General features: G+C 45.3%; 1 protein-coding gene across 1 annotated transcript in view; it reads right to left on the bottom strand.

The window, feature by feature from the left end:
- The window catches only part of CAPN6 (calpain 6), an 831,133-nt gene that overhangs the window by 72,918 nt on the left and 732,868 nt on the right, over positions 1–25,347 (bottom strand). Inside the window, exon 11 of the mRNA XM_069612607.1 lies at positions 23,735–23,856. Within this exon, the coding sequence (XP_069468708.1) occupies positions 23,735–23,856 (122 nt within the window). The remainder of the gene's footprint in view (positions 1–23,734; positions 23,857–25,347) is intronic.

The raw sequence follows: 25,347 nt of genomic DNA, 5'->3' as shown, positions 1-25,347 counted from the left end.
GTACCACCAGGCATCCTTGTTATGATTCTCTTAGAAGCTGTAGTAATCAAGAACAACAGGTTGGTTATCCCAGGCATAGATGAGGAAGGTGGAGAGTGGCCTACACTTCTGTGCATCGAACCAACCTTGCCAAGGGACATTTCCAATGAGCAATTGTTCAAAGACACCAAAGACACAGGAGAGATGGGGCCTCATTACGAGGTATACGGTAGAGGGATAACGGGACCGGTAGAGATGCCGGCCCCGTTATTCCTCTATTACCCCATTACGAGGTCTGCTTGCGGGTCCCGCTAAGGACGTGAGCAGACCAGGATGCAAACAACGGGCCCGTCATTAACGGTCTGTTGTTTGCATCCCCACATTCCCATTCAGCCCTATGGGGGCTCGAATGGGAATGGGGATGTACCGGGTCCGGGTTCCCGGGAAGGGGAATTACCGGGCCCTCCAAGGTCGGAATGCCCCGGTACTTCCCCATTCCGGGAACCTGGATCCGGTACCCGGTATGGGGGTAGCCATGCCGCTAATTGTAGGGGGTGTTGCCAGATAATGATAGAGCAAAGGGAAGTACCACAGACCATGCTCATTGTTAGAAATACATCACCATTTTGGAAGGAGGATTTGGGAAATGTGGCAGACCATTTGTGGACCAGCAATCCTCATGATGTGGCGATGCTAAAGAGAGGTCCTGATAAAATGGAAACCCAGTGCAATATTACGGTGGGTTTAACAGTACCCTGTGACTAGGGAGGTGGATGAAGGAATTTATGAGACCATTATGGAGCTGTTTAAGCAAGGCATAATATAACCTTCTGTTTCCCCATGCAATATGGCCATCTACCCTGTGAAGAAAGCAAGAAAGCAATGGGGTCCAGTTGGAGGATGGGCCAGGATTTCCACCCCCTCAATATTATTGTTGAGGTGGAATTTCCGGTGGTACCAAATCTGAACACCATTCTCTGTAACATCCCTACTGGGTCATCCCACTTCACGGTAATTGATTAAAAAAAATGCATTTTTCTCTGTTCCCTTACAACCCAAATTTCAGTACATCCAGTGTTTAAGTATCGTGGTCAGACATTCGAGCACACAAGGTTGCCTCTGGGGTACTGCAAATCTCTCCGTGTTTTTAGCAGGGTGGTTCAAATGGATTTTGGAAATGTACATGTGTCCAGTACTGTAATTCAGTATGTGGACGATCTAATAGTCTGTCGTACATCAGAGGAGCAGTGTCGAGGAGACTCAATTACGCTTCTCACCCTGCTTGCAGAGATGGGGTACATAGTGGGCAAAGAAAGATTGCCCAACGGAGCTAGTGTATTTGGGGCTAGTAATATCGCCTGCAGGAAGAAAGGTAATTCTGGAGAGAGCCACCGCAGTTAGGAATGTGCCTCAGCCAGTCAAAGTGAAACAGATGCAGCAGTTTTTGTGATTCTGTAACTATTGTAGATCATGGATCTTTGATTACTCTAGCTTTGTGAGGCCCTTACTGCAAGGACTCAAGTAAGGGCAGAAGGTAAAAAGCAAAATAGAGTAATCTGAGGAAATGGGGACATGTTTTCGTGAACTCAAGGTTGCTATTATTAATGCTCTGGTCATGGTCACCCAGAATTACAAGAAGCCATTTTTCTTTTTTTCCGATTTGAATGGGCAGGCTATGACAGCGGTCCTGACCCAGAAAATATTGCTGCAACACAAACCTTTAGCGTATTAAAGCGGACTCTTAGTCCCAGTGATGCAGGGCCAGTTCCCTTGTGAGCAAACTCTAGCAGCCGCAACTTCAAAATTCTTTGACCATTACTATGGGTTGCGCGATGACATTGTATGTGGAGCATGCAGTCTTTGCAATTTTAGAAAAGTCTATGCTGATGACTGAGAGTTTGGGTCTGAGGTAATTTAGTCAAATGCATAGATTCATCCTGTGCGATGTCACCTAGTCAATCCTGCAACATTTGTAGCCGTGCCAGGGCAGCCAGAGGACATGGTTCAACATTGTGACACATGTAATGGGGAAGATGAAGAGACAGTGAATGTGAAAGAGCATGCCCTGGAGGGGGGGTGAGGTGATTTTTGTTGGTGGGTCTTCGACCATCAACCAGGAGATATGTGAAAAAAATACGGGTGCAGTTGTTGTGGGTTTTGTTGATGGGGTGTACCGGTTGGACTGAAGTGATGGTTGCCTTCTCGTTATCCTGCGCAAGCATAAGAAACTAGTCACACTCATATAGGTGCTATAAATGTGTAAAGGGATGGTGGTCACTGTTTATTACGACTCTGCACGCATCACGTCCACCGTCCAAGAGGATTGAGGAGTTTACGAGTTCTGACGGGTCCCCTGCCTAGCATGCTGCGCTGCTATCCCAATTAATTGAAAAGTTAACTTTGCCAGTAGAGATAGGCTTAGTTAATTGTGCTGCCCACACTAATCGCACTAATTCAATAGCTCTCAGGAACGATGCCTCTGGAAAAAGAGAGGATGTGTTCTCTTACCCACAGATTTACTCTGGAGACAGGAGGTGATGCCAAAGGTAGTACTGGCTGTAGAGCTACTTCTTTTGGCTCTAGGGCAACTACATTACCTGTTGCATACTTCTCGATGACAAATCACAGCAGAACTCCAGGAGGACTTGTTTATCCCTAATTTACAAGAACAGGTAAATAGATTCATAGGGAATTGTTTAGTGTGCAAGGAGTTCAATCCCTGAAACATTATTAGGTCGATGAGGGTGGTCTTGCCCAGGACCTCCGGTCCATTTAAGGATCTCCACATCAATTTTGTGGACATGATTATGAGGTGCCGTAACTTCAGATATCTAATTGTTGTTGCTTATCCATTCTCCTGGTGGCTTGAGGTTGGTCCCTGTCTGGATCCTGAAGCTAAATAGGCGTTGAGATTTCTGGTGAAAGAGGTGTTCCCATGATGGGGAATTTGTGAGGTTCTAAAATCTGATAATGGAACTCACTTCTTTAATGCCTTTTACGCATAAAAAAATTCACTGTTAGGAATAAAGCATAGGCTGTGCTTGGTATACCACCCACAGGCCAATGGAATCATGGAGAAGCTCAATGTGGTCATAAGAATTGAATAAATCATGGTATGATGTGTGCCTCCCACTGGCACCATTTCATTTGCAAAATCCTCCAGGGAGAGACCACCACTTGAACCCTCATGAAATCATGACTGGGCATATGCTACACGCACCTCTGTTACCTACACATATGGCATCAGATGCACACAAGACCACAGGGGTCCTAGGAGAGGAGTTTAGGGAGTATCTTAGTGCCTTAGCGAAAAGTATTAATATTACATTGCAATGAATCAGTAATGATTCTTCGCAGAAACCTGGTCGGGGAACCTTCTCACGATGCTTCCTGATCCTGAACCTGGGGGCAGTGAACTGCGGGAGGATCACATGGGGGCAGGGAACCTACCAGGAAAGACCCCTGTTTAACTTTCCCCATAATCCCACACTTTTGATGGCTGTTTTTCAGACTGCAGAAGGGAAAATAAACAACTTTGTAGAAAGGGACTACAAGTCCCATAATCCCAAAAGTACTGGGATGAGGAAGAGGGCTAAAGGGGCATACAGTTGCAGCAGTCAGGCAATTGAGCCCAACAGCCCACACCTGAAGGAACCTGGGAGGCATAAAAGGCCCCTTCAGGTGCAGGCAAAAGGAAGGAGTGGAAGGAGCTGGAACGTTAGCTGTAGTACAGGCTGTAGCAGTAGAAGAAGAAAGAAGGCACAAGGCTGGCAAACCAAGCAGAGTTGGGAGAACAAGAGGGACACCAGAACGTGGAGACAGCAGATTTCACCTGCATGTTCTGAGAGAGTGCTTTTCTCCCAAACTCTGAAGTGCAGAGACTGTGCAGCGGAAGATGTGCAACAGAGACTATTATTTATTAGAGACAGTTTTCCCCATGTGCGCCTGATTGCCATGGTTGCCAGGCTGCGGACGTGCAGGAGACTGAGGCAGGAAGCAAGTGGCAAGCCTAGGGTCTCTGGAGTAACAAGAGCTTCCAAAATGAGTGGCCGGACTGGAGACACCTGTCCTGTAGAAGTGTAGGTGTAGAAGGGTGTCAGTACCCAGGAAGCCAGAAGCAATAGGAGTTGTGCTAGAAGTCGGGAAAGCAGTCCAACTTGTAAAACAGGTGTCTAAGAAGCCGGTGAGTGAAGCAAGGCATTCTAACACAGTATCCAGCTTCTTGTTAACTCCCGTTAAGTGAGTAGAAATTGTTAGTTGCATTTAAAGTACTGTGAACAATGAACATGTAAAACGCACATATAACGGGAAAGATTTCTAACTCGTGTGAGAAGCTAAAGTTACTGAAATCCTTGGTTCCATTAAAACAAGACTGTTGCTGTCTGAAGGAGTGGTCGCGTGTGCCTAATTTAGGAGAAGACACGCTGGTAAGACCGTTACCGAATACCTAACCTTAACAATACAAGAGATACAACCTTTAAAGTGGAAAAACCACATCAAAGAGTGGTTGTGTGTGCCCTATTGTAATTCCCAGAGAAGGCCTGGACTCTATATTTTACCTTTACACATGAATTCAATTGTATATTCATCTTTAATCATTGAAAACTACTTCAGGGAGAGGTTATATGTGCCTAATAGTGGTTTCTGCAGAAAGACTAAACCTTATGCTGTATCCAAAAGTGACATACCTTTTATTTTTAAGAAGTTAAAAGAGTATTAACTGTTAAAGAGAAGAAGAGGAATTGTCCACACCATAAGGCACCCCATATTAATAGTGAAGCCAACCTTTCTAAGACTTGGAGAACCATCCAGCTGCATTGTGAAGTTACTAACTATTAAACGGCATAAGAATCAAGTGTGCAAGCATTACCTGAAGCCAAGAGAGTGGCACCAAGGCTTTTGGGTAATTACTTAGGCTGATAGCTGGCGGAAAGGTGCAGGTGAAGTTGGGGAAGGGGAACTGGCTGCTTGTAAAGACTATTTGTAAGTAGACACAACCTGTAGTGCCAAAGACTGTGGAAGCCAGAGACAAGTGAGTCTTAAAGACTAGAAGAAAGCTATTCAAAAGGAAGGGTGTCTTGTCTACCCGAAGATGTTGAAGTGTATCTTGTCAAAGCCTGTCTAACATTTGAAAGTACTGAAGCTGTGGTAATAGTCCAAAGTAATGAAGCTGTGTTAGTAGTCCAACATACTGAAGTTGTGGTGGTATATCTGGGTGTCAGCAGATGCAGCATTGCAGTAGTCTTAATTATGTTAAGTAGTGTGGGGCAAATGTGACTGTTCACATGGAAAATCCAGTAGAAATGTGGTTGATGAAGTGGAAGCAGCAGAAGTAAGAAATTATCCTGTAACTAAATAAGACCTAGCTGTTGAACAATAACTGTACCTAAATGACTAAATGGATATTGCATTTTCTTTTGAACTGTGTCAAGCTTTCCAAAAGAAGTGACACAATTGTGTGACTAGGATTATCATTGGTGCTATTTCTCTGGAAGTAGAAAGTGGATATTTCACCCAGAAACAGAAACTTGTTACCAGTACAACTTTGCTTAATTAACTTTTATTTTAACTTTGAAACATCAAGAACTGATTCAAGACCTTTCTTTCTTTGGCTGAACAATTTCAGAGTTCACTTCTGGGGAAGGGAAATTACCCAGGACAGTAGAAGGTCATCCAGACATTTGGAATATTGTTTGTTACACTGTATTGCCATATATTTTCTTTTTTTATTTGTTGCTTAGTGTGAGGGCCAGTTATCATGTGTTAGATAGTGTTCTCTTAGCTTCTGTTAGGCAGGGAATTCCTCAGCAGAGTAGGGCCAGTGAGGCATTTTTTTACATCTTTAGTTTGAGAATAAAACTGCATATTCTGATAAATCCACAAACATTTGTCTACCTCGCATTACTGACCCCTCGCAATATCTTCACAGGTTGTGTCTTCTCACAAACAGACAACAGGAGAAAACGGCGAGACTACCAATGATCAACACAAGACACTGTTTTTCCATAGGGACCGGAACTATGTCCGCCCATTCGTGCGTCGCAGGAACGAGCAGCCTTTACATGGGCCTCACCCAATGATCTATGAGACTCTGACTGCCGTGATGGTAGAGTACAACATGAATTGGATACACCTTAGTGATGCTTGAAGGGGCACCGCAGCCCTACACCAGCACAGGCGCGGAAGCATGCAAAAAAAAAGTACACCCTAAGGATTCACCATTCGTTGCAGAGCAAAGATGGGTATTAACAGAGATCTGGAATGTGAACAATTCTGTTTAGGAAAAGAAAAGTCTACATTTGTACATTTTGTGAAAATTAATATTTTTATGGTTTCTATGGCTTTTATGTCATCATGTTTGAGGATGACAACCAGAGTATATAACCAGTGTATATACAGAACATTTCAAATGATCTAGTTTTATGAATTCTGAGGAGAAAATGTTAAGAGGAAAAAGAAATGTTGACAATGATCTTTTGGATAATGAGAATGATAAATTAGATCCCACAATGAATGCACATGGCTTTGCAGTGGATAACCTATGGTATAGACAGATGAGGAAGGTGGGGAGAGGGAAAACCATAGGATATTGCTATATCTGCTCTTGCATCACCCATGCTTCTGACATTCCTAGGGCGTTTATCCCGAGTGAGGTAGATGTAGCAGATGTGCTATGTCTAGTGCACCTGGCCCTGTGCAGGTTTCAAAGGGCAGTTTAAAGGGCAGTCAATAATGTCATCAAACATACCAATCGATGAGGATTGCTTAGTTACCGATTGAAAAGAGCATAAAGATGTGAGTTGTGTTGAAAGAGACCAATTGAATCTGGAAGGGGCTCTCTTTTCTCAAAACCAATGGGAGCAAGGGTAAATAGTTTCAGAGCTGGAGGAATGAGGGGATTCTCAGAGAGAGGAAGGGGTGTCGCAGATAAATCAAGAGTGTGGTGCAGTGTGGAGAGACTATTTGCAACATCTTAAGTGGCTCAAGGAGCCAGAAAACCCTGTTAAGATACATACACTTACCCATGTTTCTCTGTGTTTTAAGGGTGGTGGCACAGTGCCCGTTGATACAAATGGGAACTTCAGCCAGACGCTTCACATTACTGACCTGGCTGGAGGTACGGCTGCTCTTCTAGATAATTGTTGGACCTGTGGATAGAATGTGTATAGGCAGTTGCCTCCAGCCTGGCGAGGTGTGTGCAGTTTCTCTACTCTTCATGTGCCGGTCCTCATAATCACAGAAGAACACCTAGTTTTGGCCTGCCCAAAGCCCAATATTAATCTGTGCCCCCTTTGTTCCCTGAGCCCCTTGCATCCCTTTCATCACCTCATATGGACAAATCAATTAATTATGCTTGATGGCGAAAAACACAAACAATTGCAATGTAGGAGAAGATCGAAGTACCTTTCAGTATCATCATCAAAGGCTTTAGCGGATATTCCCAAATGATACTGGCTATTTAGCCACACCGAGCAGCAACCAATGCCAAATGACTCCAGATGACCTGGTATGAACTTCTACTCTTCGTGAACACTTCTGAGTCAGCGTTCAGTGCCATTAGGGAAGAGTTGCAGTCACTCAGGCTCATGACTTTACAAAACCGTTATATACTCAAACTTCCTGACAGCAATAGAGGGTGGAGTATGCCAGAAAATTGGGAGCACCTGCTGCATGTTTGTTTCTCCCAACGATACAGAGAATGGTACCCTCAGGCAAACTATTGCTGCCTTGCATAAACTTAAAGTGATCATAGAGACTGAGGTTGGGATCACCAATGATTCATGGATCGACTCCTTGTTCTCTTGGGTACTTTCTTGTTTGAAACTCACAGTGAATATTCTGTTGCCTATTTTTGTCTTTTTTCTCATTCTTTCCTGTTCTCGTCAAATGCTCTTACAATGTTGGTCTGCCCAGGTACCAACAGCTGCTGCCATGATGACTGTAACCCTGTCTAAGGCTATGGCCACCACTGCTTCATCCCATACTGGTACTCAAACTGAAGGTGTCTTGTGTCCTCCAACTAAATGGCATGCTTTTTGTGGAGCAGCGGGTAGATTGTGGAAATGGTGGGTGGACTAGTTGGGGTTGTTCGGTGGAGGAGTATGTCAATATTTGGACAGGTATGGGGATGATTGTAGGGTAGTTCAGCTAGAAGATGATTATAATTTGTTAGTTAAAGTATTAACTAAAGGGGGGAATGTTGTGGTCATCAGGGGGCACGCTGTATAGATGACTGGGGTTGATGGTGAACTGGGCACGATGTTGCAATGTCATATCTATTGAGCGTAGTTAATTATGGATGTGATTCTTTCCTTTTAGTGTTAGTTTGTCTAGAATTGATACATATTAGAATTTCACACAAGATACAATGTTAAAACAACAATTGCAACTTGAACACAATATACATATAGGGCTCTCTGTAACGCGTGGGAACTGGGAGACAGAGAGGGTTTCAATGCGCATGCGGGGCCTGGCCTGAAATCCCACGGTAAAGAAGGATTAATATTTGTAAGACATACATATGTGTGAACATATACATTAAGTTTAATAAGGAGTTCATATGACTCAGCATGCAGTGTTTTTTTTGTGAGTTTAGTCACTCTTTGCAGTTAGCAGTTAAACAATGCATTTTAGGTAGCTAGGTAGCTGGGACATTCTGGTTTCAGCTTGGGGGTTAACAGAGGAAGAATCAGTCATCTAGTAGAAGGCCAGCCTGCAAACAGGACCAAGGTGTATGATTTAATAGTAGCACAAGGAACAGAGGTAATCTTTCTCATTGCATTAAAGTCGAGTAGAGAAGGTTGACCATTTGCTTGTCCGGGCAATAAAGACAGGGCCCAAGGCCAGGGTGTCTAGTGTTTAATTGTTTTCACAGGTTGAAAGTAGAACTTAAAGTTAAAAAGGCTCTAGGCCAGGTGTTACTGAGTCATGAATTATGGTATATGTGAATTCATCGTACCTGTAACGCTCACCTTGTATCCACAGAGACGCTACCCAACTGGACTGGATCGCTTCCGATTTGGGTTCACCTCCCCCGGGGACTCGTTCTGCCGTGGGTCTATTCTGGAAGACAGGAGTCCTGTTTTAGCCACAATCTCCATCTCTCGGGGCCCACCTCTCAAGTGCCCCCCTTAAAACCCCCTTACAGTCTTCCTCACCTTGTATCTCGATAAGATGCGCTCTCCGTCCTGCTGCTCTGTGCAGGGGTGCATCGTGGCTGGGCATGTTACTGCCAAGGCACTTCACTGGCATGGACCCAGGAGTCCAGTCCTGCTGTGACTCCGCTCTTGAGGTAAGTCTATAATTCTTAGAGTGTGTGTCCGTAATAGTAGTTGCCCTGTTAATCTCCTCCTTTTCTCGTAGGTGCAGAAGGAATGATGGAGACGTCGAGCTGATGGAGAGAGCGATGCTCAAGATGGTGAGTGAAAGTGCAAAGCGCGGCGCTATGAGCATCTTTGGAATTTGGCTAACCTGTGCTGTTCTTCCCTTGCAGGTCGCCGAGAAGTTCCTGGAAGAAGTGCGATCAGATGGAAGTGGAACGCAGAGTGGAAGATGTCCGGACCGCTGTCGAATACCAGGAGAGTTTCGGTAGCTAAGCGCGAGTCTGAAAGGCGTTGGAATCGGAAGACGAACACTTACTGAATTGTCCTCTTCTCTCTCCCTCCCTAGGATGTTGTTTGCTGGTGAGGACAGGTTCCAGAGAAGACTCCGGAGCGATCTGGGGGCTGGATTGCTGAACAGGTAAGGAGGAATAATGGTGGTGTTCTTCTCTCCCCAGATTCAGGCCTGGAATGCTGCGAGCAGGTCTCGGTGAACGTCACACTGCGAGTGCAGAACAACGCGAAGCTTGTGCTTCAGCTCGGGCATGGCTTAAATAGCCTCCAGGTATCCCAGGTGCCTCCAGGGCAGACCACGCCCTAGATGCTAGACTGCATGGTTCAGTTCTGAACTGAACCTTGTGGGGGCAGTCATGTTGGTCCATTACCCAATGGGAACTCCATCTGCCATATGAGCCTGGTGCTAAAGGCCAGGGCTGGCTCCAGGACAGCCGAGAGGGGCATGATTGGGCCCTTGGGGCCTTGCAGAAACATTGTGGCGAGGCCCAGAGACCCCGAGTACCCAGGCCAGGGGCTATGGCTGTGACAGCACTCCCCGCCAAGGCCCTCTCAAGGTGGTTCTTCTGTCCGGTCCCGGCTTGGTGGGGTACTCCTGATGAAAACGTTGTATTAGTTGTGGTGCATGAATGTAATCACTGGGCTCCCATGTTCTGTCCTGTGGGCCATACCCTTTCCAGTCTACTAGGTAGTAAAGCTTTGTTCTAACATACTTTGATTCTAGAATGTCCATTACTTGAAATTCTGGCTCTCCGTGGATCATCACAGGTCCCGGTGGGGTAGTTACTCGAATCCCAGGCTGAACTGGTTTCAAAAGGGATACATGAAACACCGGGTGTATCCGCATGTTGGTTGGCAATGTCAATTTAACTGCTGCTGGGTTTATGATGGACTCAATGGGGAACGGCCCCAGGAATCGTGGGCAGAAAGTCTGGGTTCCTTTTAGAGGCACATACTTAGATGCTAGCCACACTCTATCCCCTACTTGATAGTCCGGCGCCTTTTCATGATGCAGTTCCGCGTACTACTTCTGGTGAACTTTAGCTTGGCGCAAATGTTCAATGGCTCTTGTGAAAGCCTGTGAAATGGTCGTGTGTAGGGTCTTGATGGCTGGCATTTCCAGAGTCATAGGAGTGTCCAGTTCTGAAGTGCGTGGGTTTCTGCCATGCACAGTAAAGAATGGAGTCTGCCCGGTACTGCTGTGTAGAGAATTATTATAGGCATATTCAGCGACCCACAGTAAGTCTTTCCAATCCCCTTGGTGAAGCATGCAGCGCAAATATTGTTCGAGCGTCGGGTTCGTCCTCTCCGTTTGACCATCCGTTTGGGGGTGATGGCTAGTGGATAGTCGAATGTCTATTTGGGCCATCAAGCAATATTTCCTCCAGAAGTTGGATACAAATTGGGTACCTAAATCCGAGATCAAGACTGATGGGAACCCATGTAGCCGTACCACGTGTTCAAGGAAGGTTTTAGCCAGACTGGATGCGTTTGGTAGTCCTTTAAACGGAAAGAAATGTGCCATCTTGGAGAACAGGTCTACGATCACTAGGATGGTGTTATAACATTGACAAGAGGGTAGGTCAGTGTTGAATTCAAGAGACAATGTGTGCCACGGAGCATGCGGGATGTCCAGTGGTTGCAGAAGCCCAGCTGGTTTTTGTTTTGACGATTCATTTTGAGCACAGACACCACAGGAGGTGATTAATTGAATAACATCTCTGCGCCACGTTGGCCACCAGTAGCTTCGTTTCACCTTGGCCAGGGTTTTTGCGATTCCCGGATGGCCTTCCATGAGGGAGTCATGATACTCCGAGATAACCTGTTCTTGAAGCTCTTTTTCCAGCACGAATAGCCGATCCCTGTAGTAAGGTAATTGGTCCTTAACACTATAGTGTTCTCCTCTCGAATTCCATTCATGTAGTCGTCTTGAGTCATGGTGAATGCCCAAAAGCCTGTCACCCGGAATGATGACCACGGGATCAGGAGGTGTATACACCAGCTCATCGGTGCCTATGCGTGCAAAGGCATCAGGTTTGCCATTTCTGACTCCAGGTCGGAACGTGATCACATAGTCATACTCCACGAAGAAAAGGTGCCCTCCTAGTTGTCGAGAGGATTGAGCCTTCGCACTCTTCAGGTATTGTAGATTTCGGTGGTCAGTTATCACCGTGATAGTGTGTCTGGCTCCCAACAGATAATGTCACCAGACCTTGAAGGCCGCTTTTATGGCCAGAAGCTCTTTATCAGTGATGGCATAATTGAGCTCAGGTGGGGAGAATTTACGTGACCAGAAGTCCACAGGATGTAATTGGCTGGTGTGTGGGTCCCTTTGTGATAGGACGGCACCCATCACCATGCTGTAAGCCTCTGTAGCCACCACATATGGAAGGTCTGGGCGAGGATGTCGTAAGACTGGAGCAGTAGTGAATTTCACCTTGAGTTCTTGAAAGGCTTTTTCAGCCTCTTCAGTCCATTGGAATGTCTTGTTGCACTTCCTTAACAACGAGGTGATTGGGTGTACTATTTGCGAGAATCCTGGAATGAATCGGCGGTAAACGTTTGCAAAACCTAGCATGCTCTGGACTCCCTTGAATGAGCTTGGGGCTGGCCAATTGAGGACGGCATCGACCTTGTGCATATCCATTCATATTCCTTTTGGAGTGAGGATAAATCCCAAGAACTCTACTTCTGTAACGTGAAATGAACATTTCTCAAGCTTGGCGTAGAGATGATGTTGGAGCTTGGTAAGGACAGACCATACATGCTTAACACGATCTTGCTCTGAAGCCGAATATACCAGGATGTCATCTATATAGACCAAGGCGCAGACGTCAATCAGCTCCCTCAGAACATCGGTCATGAAATATTGGAATGCGGCCGGGGCATTGCACAGGCCAAATAGCATTACTTGATATTCATATACGCAATATTTGGTACGGAATGCCGTTTTCCATTTGTCCCCTTTTTTAATGCGCACAAGATGGTAGGCTCCTCTAAGGTCCAATTTCGTGTAGAATTGGGCATCCTTGACTTAGTCTAACAATTCCGGGAACAGTGGTAAAGGGTAGCGATTCTTGACGGTAACTTGGTTCAATGCACAGTAGTCGATGCAAGTCCTCAATTCTCCTTCCTTCTTCTGCACGAAGAATAAGGGTGACGCTGCCGAAGACTTTGAGGGGCGGATGAAACCGCTGGCCCGATATTGCTTCAGATATGACTTCAAGTGCTGGTTCTCGGGTTCAGTAAGTGCGTAGATACAGCCACAAGGAATTCGGGCACCAGGTATCAGATCAATCTGGCAATCATAGGGTCTGTGGGGCTGTAAAGTATTTGCTTGTTCTTTTTGGAACACATCTTGAAAGTCCTGATATTGAATTGGTAGGGTAGCAACTACACCTAAGACACTTATCGCCCCTTCCTGAACGGATGAGCCGGTGTGCTTACTCTTCCTTCCTTTGGGATAGCAGGTATGTGTGCAGTCATGAGAGAAGACCAACTCTCTGGCACGCCAGTTGATCTGTGGGTTATGTGCAACCAGCCACGGCATCCCTAGGATTAATCGGAACTGCAGTGCTTTGATGAGGTCAAAAGTGATTGATTCTCGATGACCATCCTGACACAATAGGGTGAGATCAGTGGTACATTCAGACACGAGACCAGAGGCAATTTCGGTGCCATCTACAGTGAATACAGTCTCTGTGGTGGGCTTTGAGCAGAGTGGGAGCCCCATCTTTGCTGCAAGATCCTGGTCCATGTAATTCCCCATGGCCCCGCTATCAATGTAAGCTTCTAACGAATTCATCTTTGATGGCTGTTGATGGGTGATCAGGATCACGGGTAAAACAAAATGGGAGGTCTGTAATTGGATTTCTTCGCTCAACAATTGGACCCCTACAATTGTCGGGCTTGGTAGTGTTCCGACTTCTCACTTGGTTTCTCCTTGTACGCAGCTTCAACGGTTCTTCTTGGTGGTTTTACCAGGCACTCCTTGAGGAAATGGCCTGCCTTTCCGCAGTACAGGCATAATTGCTGTTCCCTCCTCTTGTCCCTTTCTGCTTTGATTAGAGGGGGGTCTAACTTTTCCTAGTTGCATCGGTTCTACGGAACTTTCTGTTCCACGCTGGGCATGATCTTTGGGGCGCACAAACATGGGGCGTGCATCCAGTTTACTTCGATCTGTTCTTCGATCTTGCAACCGATGGTCAAGTTGAACTACCAGATTAATGAACTCGGCACAGTCCTTGGGTGGATCCACTACTTGGGCAAGTACATCCTTTAACTCCCCTTGCAAGCCCCGGTGGAACAAGGTGATTCTTTTGTCCTCTGGCTACTCTGCTTCAACCACAAGCTTATTAAAGTTAGCTATGTATGTCAACAGATTTTGGTTTCCTCGACGGAGGGACAAGAGTTTGTTGTCTAAGGCCTGTATATGAGAATGACGGGCAAAGAGCTTTTCCAAATCCCGTTGAAAGCCCCCAAAATCGTGTAACAGCGGATCATCATGGCTAATGAACGGTACCAACCAGTCTGCTGCACTGCCACTCAAATAGGACAACACAAAGGCCACTTGCAACTGGTCATTGGGAAACGCCCCAGGTCTGCGCAAAAAGTGGAGGTGACACTGATTCATAAAGTTTGCGTATCTTCGGGGATCCCCCGAGAAACGCTCCAGTGGAGCGAGTGGAACTGCCCTAGGGAGGGTGATCTGCACCGGATTGCTCGTTGGGGTTGGCATTGATGGGCTAATTCCAGGCAAAAGGGCTTGTGATATGATACGTTATGATAGGTTATTTATAACGCGCTTAATACCCAGAGGTTTCTAAGAGTGCGGACCCGGGGATCGAACCTGTGTTGCTCCGTGTCGTCTTGCTTCCAAGGCGAGCACGCTGCCCCGAGCTATCCTCCCGAGACAATGTCCGGCCTGTGACTAAATGAGTTGCCTACTAAGATCATCAGTTCGTTCTTTGGCCACAATTAGTTCTCTCCGCAAGGCATTGGTTTCTTGTTGGGCTGAATGTTCCTCTGTGCGTAACTGCCCCAACAACTGAGCCAACTGATCGGTTTCTGAGGTTTCCATGCTGGGCGCCCGGGTGGATTATAATGTTTGGGCTTCGCATTCTGTAATGCTCACCTTGTATCCACAGATACGCCACCCAACTGGACTGGATCGATTCCGATTCGGGTTCACCTCCCCCGAGGGACTCGTTCTGCTGTGGGTCTATTCTGGAAGACAGGAGTCCTGTTTTAGCCACAATCTCCTTTTCTTGGGGCCCACCTCCCAAGTGCCCCCCTTACAACTCCCTTAGAGTCTTCCTCACCTTGTATCTCGATAGGATGCGATCTCCGTCCTGCTGTTCTGTGCAGGGGCGTGTCGTGGCTGGGCACCTTACTGCCAAGTTACTTCACTGTCGTGGGCCTGGGAGTCCAGTCCTGCTGCGACTCCACTCTTGAGGTAAGTCTATAATTCTTAAAGATTGTGTATCTGTAATAGTAGTTGCCCTGTTAATCTCCTCCTTTTCTCGTAGGTGCAGAAGGGATGATGGAGACGTCGAGCTGATGGAGAGGGCAATGCTCAAGAAGGTGAGTGAAAGCGCGAAGCGCGGCGCTATGAGCGTCTTTGAAATTTGGCTAACCTGTGCTGTTCTTCCCTTTCAGGTCGCCGAGAAGTTCCTGGAAGACATGCGATCAGATGGAAGTGGAACGCAGAGTGGAAGATGTCCGGACCGCTGTCGAATACCATGAGAGTTTCGGTAGGTAAGCGCGAGTCTGAAAGGCGTTGGAATCAGAAGACGAACGCTTACTGAATTGTCCTCTTCTCTCTCCCTCCCTAGGATGTTGCTTGCTGGTGAGGACAGGTTCCAGAGAAGACTCTGGAGAGATCTGGGGGCTGGATTGCTGAACAGGTAAGGAGGAATAATGGTGGTGTTCTTCTCTCCCCAGATTCAGGCCTGGAATGCTGCGAGCAGGTCTCGGTGAACGTCACGCTGCGAGTACAGAACAACGCGGAGCACGTGCTTCAGCTCGGGCGTGGCTTAAATAGCCTCCAGGTATCCCAGGTGCCTCCAGGCCGGACCACGCCCTAGATGCTAGACTGCATGGTTCAGTTCCGAACTGAACCTTGTGGGGGCAGTCATGTTGGTCCATTCCCCAATGGGAACTCCATCTGCCATATGAGCCTGGTGCCAAAGGCGCCAGGACTGGCTCCAAGACAGCCAAGAGGGGCATGATTGGGCCCTTGCAGGAACAATGTGGCGAGGCCAAGTGACCCCGAGTCCCCAGGCCAGGGGCTATGGCCGTGACAGTACCATGATGCCATGACCTACCACGGACCAATCCCCGACAAATTGAATATGATCTGAAGATGGCCGTTAAGATTGTTGATTCCCAATGAGAAAGAATGAATTTGAAAAAAGATGGAAGTTCTCTATAAATGTTTAGTCCAATTGTGTTTGAGGGGTGGGTGGTAATAAAATATCTGTCAGTGTTTTTAATGTTGCTGAAATTTATAAAAATGTATCAATTGATGTAGTTCATTGAGACTTTAGTTGGTTTGGTTCCACGGGACTAACCAACTGCTGCCTGGATTTTTGTACAATAAAGGTGGTGGACTCAGTTTGGGCTGATGAAATGAGGGGTCTGCACCTACACAGCCATGGAGCAACTAAGTGGGAACGGGTGTGGTAAGAGATCCAAGAAGCGCGACTTGGATTCTATCATTTGATTAGATACACAGAGAAAGGGGAGGGAGAGGGCTCAGGAGGAAGTGGTGAAAGGAAATTTCAGAACACCAATCAAAACCAGCCAATAAAGCCCATGCTCCAAGTTTCCTAATGGACTGAGACAGATATGCCATGTGCTAACTAAGCAATAACTCCAGAGGTGAGGGACTTTACCACTAGGTAATGGTCCAGGGACCAGGTTAGAGGCCTCAGCATAGCATGCACCAACACACTTAATTGTTCCATGAGCCGATTCAAATGCTGAATGTATAAAAAAAACACGTGTTACAAATTTCTAATCCTAGCTAAAATGGGTGCTAAAAAACCTCATAATTAATGTTTGGGATAACTGGAGAATGCTACAAAATATTGTGAGAGTTAAAGAAGTGGCGTGCCAATTACCTGTTTGAAATCATGTCTGGTCAAGATACTGCTCACAAGATACATTGCACATGGAATGTCACACTGTAGAGCCACTGGAGTTGTAAAAGTTCCTCATGCTGCGCAAGGAGTGTCATGTCACTATAATGCAGCACCCTAGTTGGTTAACTGGTAAGTGGTATTTAGGGTGCTGGGAGAGTGTCTGAGAATGGGGCAAAGTTGAGATTATGGAAGGGATGGGAAAAGTCCCCCCAGAAAAGAAATACTGAAGGAAGCAGCATAGAGGAAGGCCAGCATACAGCAGAAAGGGAATCTGTGGGGGTGTTAACAGTGTAGTATTTACAAGGTGGTGGCTAGGGAACAAGCAGTTACAAGTCATAGAATTGTTCTGCTTCTTCCTCTTCTCATGCTTACTAGAAACACCAATGCCCTTATAGGACACTTTGCGAAATACCCACTGATTCACAGCAATGGCCAACTTCTTTGAATCTCAGTTCCTAGAGTCAGACACATTTTGTTTGAGCTCAGGGCAATATGACAAAAAAACTTGCACCAGCATGCCTTCAAAAGTGTTTATCATATGGCCTTTAATCCACCCATTCAAGCTTTTAAGAGATTGTAACATACTCTTTTTTTCTTTTGGTCTCTAAACCTCTTCAAGTATTGGGCAGGAGTCTTCCCAAAGTTTAAGAGCAGAGTATGGTTTAACTTTTCAAAATCTTTTTTTCTCACGTTTAGACAATTTCATAATAGCACCGCAGAACATTCTGGAAAGTCTGCTGAGAAGCCAAGCAATTGTGTGGACTCATTCCCTTCTTGTATTTCACAAGTACACTCAGTCAACCAAGCTTTTGTGTCATTCTTTTCCTGATCAAAATACAACAGGCCCTTAGAAAATCGTGGATGAGAGGTGGTCCCAGAACCATTCCCAGGCCCTCTGTATGAGCCTGTATGGTCATTCAGCCTGGCCAACTCCAACTGGAAAGCAAGGCCCTTTTGATTTTCAATCTTATTTGACTCGATATTTGCAATTTCATTTCCTTCTCCTCCTAGTTTTTCAAATCAGTTATGACTTCTGCATCAGAAGTGGCAACAGCGGATTGCGTAACCCTCTCACCGGAATCAAGAACAGGACCATTACTACTGCCAGTCCCTACCCCAACATCAGCTACATCACTAGCAGCGGGCAATGTATTCTTCCAACATTCTCAACGATCAATTAATTTCTGCACTAAATCACTTTTGTTAGCAGAAGAAGGCAACCACTTCTCTAAACACGACCAGTCAAATATTCAGTTCTGTGCAGTGCAATAGCAGAACTAGTGTATGTTTCCATAGTATAAGATAGTCTAAGCATCTTTTACAGGCATCCAGTTATATTATCAGTGAAAAAAACTCTATTTAAAAAATAGAGTGCAGAAAATATAGTTTTTTAAACTTTCGTTTTAAAAAACATCGTAATGTAGTGATTAGCAACTGAAATATGACTGGATCCCATTCTAAAGTAAAAACATTGGGTGTGGAGTTTTGGGGGAAGGGAAGGGTCAGTAAGGAGTATTCAGGGGTGCCCCCCCCTAAATAACATCAATTGAAAACATTAGACACTTCCATGTCATGCTAGCAAAATCCACGAGGTGGCAAAGCAAGACAGTGAAACAATATGTGGATTTAAAATGAGAAGTCAAATAAAATGCAACTGAATTGATAGGTCTGCAATGAAATAAGAGATTAGGCAAGATAAAAAAGGGTTTTCTTTATTTTTCCAAACACAATGTAAGTTTTTTTTAGTTAAATCCGTATTGTTCTAGCATTATAAAGACCTATAACCACGTGTACAGGCCTAAAACATGTAAACCTTGGAGTTCCGTGAATTTGATCACCCCTGAGTGCTAAAGACCGGATCCCACCGCTGAGCACCAATTATTAAGATGGGTTTCAAAACTCAACCCTCTGGTGGATTTTGGGATTCACCCTATTATGGTGAAAAGGGAGATAGCGAGGTCTAGCCAAACCTAACCAAGTTAAGGTATCAGAGCGGCAAGGCTTAGACCCAGGGGGTGTGCAAGTGGTCTAGGGCTACAATGAGTTGCACACCAAGCACTCCAATAATTCCAGTTAGACAGATAAGTACAAACACATGCAATGATTTATTAGGCGTGTAAAATACACACTAAGCAACGAAACCAAGTAGGTATTGTCACATAACTACTAACTGAACAGACATATGTATATACATCCACGATTGGGGGTTCTGACTAGACCCCCTACACTTTACTTTAAAGACAGTAAAGCAATAGAGAGCATGGCATAAGGAAGACTTCCAAGAACTGTGTGCAGTGAAGTGAGAGTAGAGCCAGAAACACAGTTGATTAAAGACCAGTGAAACGCAAATCGGTGTTAAAACACTTAAGAGCAAACCTAGAATGAGTTCCCTAACTCTTAGTAACCCTAAGATAGAATGGAGCCCAGTGCCCTAAAGTCACCAGTTCCACGAGATAAAAGTTCAGGGCAATTATTTTATTCAGTGATCTCATGAAGAAGAGATTATAAAATGTCACCTTGTTAGAGATCTACTAATCCTGATCTATCAAAAGCTGTCTGTGTACAAGATTTTGTCTGGAGTGTACCCTCTGCTTTGTCAGCATTACATTTAAAGCATGGGGGGTAAAGAGCCACCCTGATGCATTGCGCTGATCAGCTGAGTATGTGTCAAGAAGACGCCAAAGACGAAAGCCATTTTGCTTTGGTGTCCTTGTAATATAACTCATGGAGAAATCCACTGCTCCCGGTAACTGCGCTAAAGCAAGTCCTGGCAGAGGAAACACGAACTCACCTGGTCAAAAGCCTTCTCAGAGTCTAACACCAAGGCAGCCAAGACAGCCCATGACTAAAATGTTCTGATGCTGAGAACCATTTCCTACCAGAAAAAGCAGCATACCACGCTTCAACAAAAACAGAAGTGAGGTCCTCAGGGAGTCGAAGACACTGTTGCTAATACACCAGTGCTAATAAATTGTATCTTCCTTTCAAAATGATTTCAAGCAGATACCATACTTGAAAGGAGGCCAGCACCAATGTACTAGGTTACTGCTACATGGTCTGTATCATGTATTAAACTATCGAGGTCTTTGAATTGCGCCGCACCCACCTCCATAGATATGCATCACATTGTTTAGCCATAGAGACGCAGATATTTCATGACTTTATGGTGGGGAGGAGGGGTGGAATGCAGCTTGCCTTTCTGACACCGCCCTTCCTCTCTGCCATACCAATGCCCCAGCATTTGCACTGATATGCATTTTCATGCTGGTTCACATTCTGGGGATTGCTATGGAGCCCACTGGCTTGATATGCCAGCATAAAGCAGGCATACGCCAGATGCATCGATTGTACACGCTGCTTTCCATGCTCGCCTGGCAGGCAGCGCTAGCAATTAAAATGAAACGCTGCATGCCATGAGTGCATGTCAGGCAGAGTTTGCTAATTTGCAAGGCGGAGTGTAAATGTGCAGGAAATAATTTGGTGTACACATGTGTACGCTGCCTTTTGCCCTGCATATTTGCACCCTGCTATGAAAATGGCAAAACTTAGGTGCAGGGACCTGTTTATGCCTGAGTGCAAACGTACCCGTTACCTGACATCAAATTACGATACTGAGCAAAATGAGCTGCAAAAAGTCTGCCCCACCCTATTATTGCTACCTGTCAAATCATGTAAATTCCCAGGGAACGATAAAAGTGGCTTTGATCATTACTTGCATTTATAGCGCGCCCTTTTACTAATCTAGCGGGTCTAGGAAATCCCCCCTGTATGTTCAGAAATACATTTTATTTCAGCGTCGCGGCACTGTTTTCGAATCTAGTAATACACAGTACCAGGAATGCTCTTCCTAATTGCATTATGGTGTGGTTGTTCAGAGCGTGCATTCACCCTTGAGTGGGTTGAGAAATCATTCTCTCTAACTATTCTGGGGAAATAAAAACAAATGCATTTGATTGATTCCAGATCGGCTCGTCCGTGTGTTCCAAGGCTTGCAGAGGAAATGAAAAACATCTCGGGATGAGATTTCAAGTGACACTTGACACCAAGGAACTGGTCACGGACGAGGCAGTTACTTGGAGGACATTCAAGTGGGAGCACAAAGCGCTTGTAGCAAGGTGAGCCAGTGTGTTAAGCAAGGAACTACTTAGAAATAAAAACAATATTGATGAAAAGGAGAGAGGATACAGGACAACAAACAGCGAAAAATCTGGAAAGAACATCCTGTCTTCTAAATGTTTCATTACGTTTCCGAAGTAAGCAGCTTTTGTCGTCGTTTTTTGGCTTTGAGGACATGTTTTTATTGCAGTGAAGAAAACCCATGGGAAACCTGCAGAGCTAATGCTTCGGAGCTGTGCGTGCTGTTGCTGGGATGCACAGACTAAAGTAGCATTGAGGTCCTGAAGAAAGCAGCACCAGAGTCTAGTTGTAAAATCACTCACTGCTCATTCATGCATGGGATAAGAGGCAACTACAGTTCCACATGGCCTGTTTGGGTAGCTGTGAGATTTGAATGTGATCTGCATAGTCAGGAATATATATTCAATTATTGCAGGCATTTTCCATGAGGGATATTAAATGGTGGGGGGTCATTTCAGAGTCCTGCAAATTGCACCAGGGGGGACCTGGCACATTTGCACTTGGGCACAGACAGGTCTCCTAACTGCAATGAGTTGTCATGTGCATTACAAAGTAAAACAAAAGCAAAACCAGGTTGAACCCCCTTTACGCCTTCCTTTTGCACTTCGTAGTGCAAATTGTGTAAATTACGTCTGCAATTTACACATGGCAGGCAGCATTTACAAATGATCCCTTCTGACCGCGGTTTCTTTTAGCTGATGGAAAAAACAGGCAGATTCCATAGGATTTGAATGCATTGTGTCATCATGCTGACGTAAATGTGTTCACATTTGTAGGGCACAGAGGACAGAGGTGGCAGGAACAGCAATTCCATTCTGTGCCCAAGTTTCGCTAGACAAATGAATGAATATATGAAGTGTGGTTCAAAACATGCTTAAAGTTTTTATGATGCCTTTTACACATGATTTTTACTCTTTGCCATTACAAAAATGACCTCTGATAAGTCTTCGGGGATACCAGAGAACACAATAGCAAAGAAGGAACTTAAAGCACCAATGCGGATCACAAAGGTGGGAAACCGAGCTACCCATTCCGGATGCTTGCTACCGTGAGAGCCAATTTCCACATCCCCTCGTTCCTGATCGCCTATCTTGCAGTCCTTCTCTGAGTATCAGAGTATGGCAGTGGTGAGCCAGGGCGGCAAGCGCAAGGAGCGTGGCAATGAAGGATGCAAAGAGTATGTTTAATCTTCCAGCAACATTCACCATTCTCATCCTAGCACCTCTTCCATTCTCCCTAGGCGGCCATTGCTCTATCCTACAGAAGAGTAGCAACTGCGCCTGTGTGGCGATTTATTTGATGACATGGGGCTTCATTACAAGTTTGGAGGTAGCCTTGCCTGTAATAACGCCAGGCTACCTTCAAACTTGCAAATAAATCCGGCAACCGCGAATGGGAAATTATCGGGGCATTCCGGCACTGCCGGACCCGATATTTGCCCATTCGTGGGTGCCGGAATAGGATGCTCCCCTATAGGGCTCAATGGGAATGGGGAGGCCGGATGCACCGGCACCGTTAATAACGGTGCCGGTGCATCCGATATACTCTGCCCGTGGGTTTCGGTCCGCCCACCAGGTCGGACCTGGCGGGCGAAAAGACACCCGCGGGCAGAAATCGTAGTTTGCCGGTCTGGGAACTACGGTACCAGCAAGCTGACCTGTACCATAGTTCCCGGACCGGGAAACTTATAATGAGGACCATGGTCATTTGCGACATGACACCTATAGGTCTTAAGCGAGCTTTGCATTATATTGATATCTTCTTTGGTAATTTGGATCTTTCAATGAATATCATTTAATCGAAAATACTGGTTTTAAATGAGGAACGGTCAAAGTGGAAAACATTAAAATGGACCTTGCATGGACATGCTCTGGAGGTTGCAAGCCATTTTAAATATCTGGGCTCCTTTATTTGCTTGACTAGGGAGAAGCTGGTGCCGGCTAGCAACCTTAAAGTAAAATTCTTAGCAGCAGCGAATCAGGTCTCTCAATTTGATTTGAAATTTTGAAGATTCTCGGCTCTGCGATTGATGAACTGTACAGGCAGAAAAGGTCCCTTCTATCTTTAATATGCTGCGGCAGATGTCAGACTACTGATGAACGATCAGAGCAAATGCTGTGGTATCAGGTATCATTTTCTTTCCCAAACAGTGAAGTAATCCTCAACAGCACCTTGGAGAATTGCAGTTGACTCTATGTAAATATGCAAATGAGCACCTTAGTGAGACCCCAAACTGACTCATATGGGAGGCTATGAGCAGCCGTTTTAGAATGAACTAGTTGTACCTGGCAGGACAAACAGTTCTGTCTTTGCAACTTTCGCTGGTACTCCAGTCCCACCCATTACAGAGAAGACAGGCTCAAACCATCAAACACCTTTTACAAAAATTTGTTTCCGTAATCAGGAAGTTTTATAAGCCACAAAATAGCCACAAATATTGATTTCCCAGTTCTCTAGTGTTGAGCCCAGAATATGAAAGTAAAATAGCAAATTGCCTCATTTTCCGGGAACTGTGACTGTCACGTCAATTTGAGGCAAAAGAATGATACTGGGAGGCAAATTCACTCTTATTAAAACAATGTAAAAATAGTGATTTATGAGCAACAAACAATTCTCATCTTGTTCCAGAAAACAGTTTCTTCTGATTACATTCTGCATAAAATACATCATGGCCTCAGCAGAACATGAATATGGTAATGTGATGAGGAGGGTTTGAAGCAAAAGTGAACAATTGTTATTGTAGTTCTGATTTCTGCGCTGTGCATGCGCTAGATTGGAAAATGATCACTATGGAAACAGATTCTGAGCGGCACCTGGAAAGTGCTAGAAAGTCACCCAGTCCAACTGCGTGTCACTTACCTCCAGACAAGTCTTGCTGCTGTAGACCTTCCACACTGTGCACTAAAATCTCTGTGACTCTTTTGGGGTAACCGCACAGCTGACTCCAGCATGTCACTTTGGGCCGATCTAACTTCAGTTCCCTAGAAAGAAAGATATTCAGTCATTTGGCCAGGCACGGAACGCTGCAAGCCAAAGGCAAGTATGGAGACTACTTAGCAAAGAACAATCAAAATGCAGTCTAAGTTGTAAAAGTACATAGGTCAACAAGGTAAGACACATTTCAGTGTCCTTCCTACCGTTGTAAGCAAAGCAAACATTTGCAAACGATTGTCCTGCAATCACGAACAATTCAACCAACTAAATTTTGCTCTTCTTGCTCAGTGCCACCTAAAATCTCCCTGTCCCCACGATCTATTTTGAATTCTCATGCAACCAACACTAGCCACAGACTTCGGTTCAGACACATTAACCCCACACATAGTGTGTTCAATGTGTTTATACCGACAACCAAAATAACGACATACATTTTCAGTGACACTTTAATAACACTTTAATTTTTGTTCTCTTTTTTAATTTGGGGCCCACCCACCTAACCCTTCCCCCTTTAAACAGCCCCCCCCGTTTAAACAGCTTTTCTACCCTATTGTTATAATTTCTCTACAGACATATGAGGTTCAGCAATGCATTAACGAATCGTCACTCAGCCCCACAAAGCAATACCCATTGCAGTTTAGCATCTTACAAATCACAACATGTATGTCACAGATTGCCATTAATACCTTTCTATGATGTGATGTGAGTCATGTCTATATGCAGTGGTCTTTGAAAGTTATGCAGAGCCCAGAAGATGGTACTCTACACACGTACATTAGTTGCTCTGCTTGTTTTGCCCTGGTTGTTGTTCGGGCTTCGTTCTGCTGTGGTTTTTATGTGAAAGTATTGTGGTATCATTTTATGTGTCTGGTATCAATTTCAGTCTTCCCCAGTTCAATTCCGCTTATTTATTTTCCTAATATAATTGATATCTATAAGGCTGCGAATTCTTAAAGGAGGCAAGACCATCACTCAATCATTGTTTACCATTGATAACAACGGTTTCAATTGAAACCACACATATAATCATTAAAACACTGCACACATGACCATCACACAGTTTTCAATTGATATGTTACCTACAATACTGGCCATCATATCAATTATGATATGATATGATATGGCATTTGTAACGCGCCTATACACAGGTGTTTCAAGGCGCGACGAGGCAGGGAGGGGAGGAAACAAGGGGAGACAGACAACGATCCTACTAGGCCAGGTGTCATTCAGATCGCGCAAGTGCAGGGGTGGGGGAGGGGGAAAAAGTGCAGGGGGAAGGGGAGGAGGGAAGTGCAGTACAAGGTAAGTGGCGTAAAGTAATAAATAAATAGGGCCAGCTGGTGGCAAGTGCAAGGTAAGTGCAGAACAAGTGCTGGAAAAGGGGGGGGGCTGTAGGGATACAGAGACAGTCCCGCAGTGCAGAGGGGATTCTAGGGCATCAGTGCAAGTGGAGAGTGGCTGGGCCCAGGACCGAGGCCGTTAAGAGTGGTCCAGTTGCAGAATCAGTGCAGTTTCAGTGAAGAATATTAGCTGTTCAG

The sequence above is a fragment of the Ambystoma mexicanum genome, chromosome 5p (genome assembly GCF_040938575.1).
Source record: "Ambystoma mexicanum isolate Mex_15411 chromosome 5p, UKY_AmexF1_1, whole genome shotgun sequence".
Lineage (NCBI taxonomy): Eukaryota > Metazoa > Chordata > Amphibia > Caudata > Ambystomatidae > Ambystoma > Ambystoma mexicanum.
This window is presented reverse-complemented; position numbering and strand designations above follow the sequence as displayed.